The 3,018-nt window shown below is 46.5% G+C and overlaps 1 protein-coding gene across 1 annotated transcript in view; it reads left to right on the forward strand.

The window, feature by feature from the left end:
* Positions 1 to 211: 211 nt before the first annotated feature.
* Positions 212 to 3,018, forward strand: part of TTC9 (tetratricopeptide repeat domain 9) — an 8,708-nt gene continuing 5,901 nt past the window's right edge. The window contains exons 1-2 of the mRNA XM_009882493.1: positions 212 to 281; positions 2,559 to 2,741. Of these exons, the coding sequence (XP_009880795.1) occupies positions 212 to 281; positions 2,559 to 2,741 (253 nt within the window). The remainder of the gene's footprint in view (positions 282 to 2,558; positions 2,742 to 3,018) is intronic.

Genomic DNA, 3,018 nt, shown 5'->3' on the forward strand with positions numbered 1-3,018 from the left:
TGAATCACAGTCCATTAAGATCATTTTAGTCCACCAAGGACAGAAAGCACGCACCTCTAAATATTTATAAGGGAGATACTCCCTCCAGGTTCATTTCCATCAGCCGCTTCCAACGCTGGCTCTCCAAATGGCCAACTCTTCCAGCAGAACTGTTTCCTGCACATCCATCTGCTCGCTTTGTTCGGATAAACACGCATCTCTCCTGCGAGCCATGTGGTACCGACTTCTCTCTGCCGCATGCACGGTTAGTGGGGATGCCCTGCAGAATCTTTATTGTGAGTGTGAGTCACAGAAAGGACCCAGCTGGGTATCTGGAAGCCCATTTGGGTTTACGAATTAGCAGGATGAGGGAGACTTTCTTTTCTTTTAAACCAATCCATGAAGCAAGCCCAATACGGAATTACTGAGTTAATATACATGAATAGGCTGCCTGTCATTTTTCACAGAGTCCTTTCTATGACTCTAACTGGAAATACCAAGTAGTAAAAGAACAGAGAGACTAACCCCCCCACCCCCCATTGCTCTGAAGGGCAGTTTCAGAAAACACGAAAGGCTGGATCAGATTGGCAGTGTGCAGAAAGCTACTGCCACTGCCGTACGTGCTACTGGTCAGCAGATAAACAAAGCAATCCTGTTGCCAGGGCTGTGAAGCCAACAGTAAATTTACACAGCCATCTTTCTAATAGCTTTGAAAAATAAAGGAAAACAAGGCACAGTCATTTCAAGCTCCATTAGAAACAGAGTGAGAAAAATCAATGTTTGACAAATAGGAAGGGACAAATTCTGGATAAGGAAATGCTGCTAAGCTTTTAGAGACATATGTGCTTTTTAACTGGCAATCAAATAGCGAGTGACCAGATGCCTTTGAAATACCTATGCACTTTAATGGCAGGAGCTGTTAAAATATACTGAGTCCATCATTAAAGCAAAAGGGACAAAGCTCTCATTAGTACTTTCTGTGTCACTCAACCACACTCGACAAACTCAGCAGTGAGGTTAGTTTTGCAGTTCCTTGCTCAACATATCTGTACCATCAATTCTCTACTGATAAAAGCCTGTTTATGGTTTTTTCCAGTTAGCTATTTAAGTTTGAAACATATGCTTGGGTTAGAAACGTATTCTGTCCTTGTTAACTGACCTTAGACTCAGACTAATTTAGGTTGGGAGGAATCTCTGGTGGAATCATCTAGTCAACCTGCACCTCATGAAATGTAAAATGAGCTACAGAGATGGTACAGGGCTTACTTTCGGGGTGCAGGAGAAGGGGATCAAGAACTGTATCATATTCCTGACCCAGCATCGTATCCTCTCAGCTGCAGTTACCATGAGAAAAATGAAGTCTGGCTGCTCATTGGCGACACCTGAACCGTGACAACTTGGATTTCCAGGAGCAGTGAGTCTCCTCCTTGCCAGAGACACACTGAGTAACACCACCTGCCATGGGAAATTTCTCTCCATGCCCTGGCACTTGACATTGCCAGCCTCTGAACTGATCCTTTCAAGTGGCATCCTGCCCTCCTTCCCCAAATTGTGTCATTCCCAAAGTTGCCTTGGGTTGCAGCACCAGGTGGCCTTGTGGACAGCACAACTTTCTTCATTTCCCCAAAGACTGTGACTGCACCATGTCCTACTCTTGTCAGTATTCCTTAAAACTTTCCTCATGCCCAGTATGCCTAATGAAGTTTAGCCCACCTGAGTAAACACTACAGTAAGCCACAAACAGGGCTGTAAAGCATGTCTCGAGGATCTCCCTCTTTCCTCTCTATTTCACTCCTAGTTGTGGGAAATTCACAATGGGGATTTTTCTCCAGCTCCTTGACATTTGTGCAACAATTGTGCTTCAGCACACAGAGTCCTCAGCCTGCTTTTTCTGCACTGTTTACCTTTTCCTTTAGGAAGTCAGCAGAACTGACCTCTCGGGGTGAATTTGTGTTGCAATGCTTTGCAGAAAGCACGCAGTCTAGCACCTTTGCTCCCTGTGCGGCAGCTCCAGGTGTCTCCGGTTTGCTAAGCAGCACATTCCCTTGTTGCCTCCTACAGCAAAACTCCATACAGGGTCTCCTGGATAAAAGGCAATTACACACTACTTGTAAATCTAACAGCCTTGCATTAAGCCAAATACAAAATTTGATCCAATGTAATCCCTTTTTTCCTTGTCAGATGACTATTTGTTTGACTGCCTTTTTGTGCTTTCCTGAGCTCCAGCCCTCAGTCTAAGCAGTTTTTTTACTTCAAATGAAGCCAGTTGCTGCCACGAGTCTCTACAGCGTTCCCTCTCTGTGGAGGGATGTTTACGTTCTTGCTGTCTCCCCCCAGCCCCCCGGAGCAAACACAATCCCTTCACTTTGCAATGCCAAAAATAGAAGCGTTGGTATTCAAATTGCGAACAATCGGGGTTGCCAAACAGTCCGTATGACTGCACCGTTTCTGAATCATGGCTCTGAGTCATTTCCCTCACCTAAGCTGCTCTCTTCCCCCATGCAGATTGCAGGAGCAGGGAGAAATACGGCACTAATGTTCTCCTGTCTGTCTGTCTGTCCCATCCCCATCCCCTGCAGCCTGCCTGCTCCAGGCCGAGCTGGTGAATTACGAGCGAGTCAAGGAGTACTGCCTCAAAGTGCTTCAGAAAGAAGGCGAGAACTTCAAGGCGCTCTATCGATCAGGAGTGGCATTTTACCACCTGGGTGACTTCAACAAGGCCCTCTACTACCTGAAAGAGGCAAGATCCCGCCAGCCAACAGGTATGGGGGGGGACAGACGATGGGGATGTGGCTTTGCGTTGAGCACTTCTGCATTTCTTTTTAGGAGACTTAGTGTGTCCCTTTGTTGATTGCCTTAATTTCCTCAGGGATGAGCATGACTCACTGTATCCTTAGCTGTACTCCCCTTCAGGCACGCTCTCCTAGTGCAGCAAGGTTGCAGTGCCCAACGATTAACCACTGCCGAGGCTGCAGCACAACCTGGAAGATGACAGTATTGCTGGAATGCCATATGTGTGGAAAGGATCCTTCCTCTCTT

The sequence above is a fragment of the Charadrius vociferus genome, unplaced genomic scaffold (assembly GCF_000708025.1).
Source record: "Charadrius vociferus isolate BGI_N301 unplaced genomic scaffold, ASM70802v2 scaffold50, whole genome shotgun sequence".
NCBI lineage: Eukaryota > Metazoa > Chordata > Aves > Charadriiformes > Charadriidae > Charadrius > Charadrius vociferus.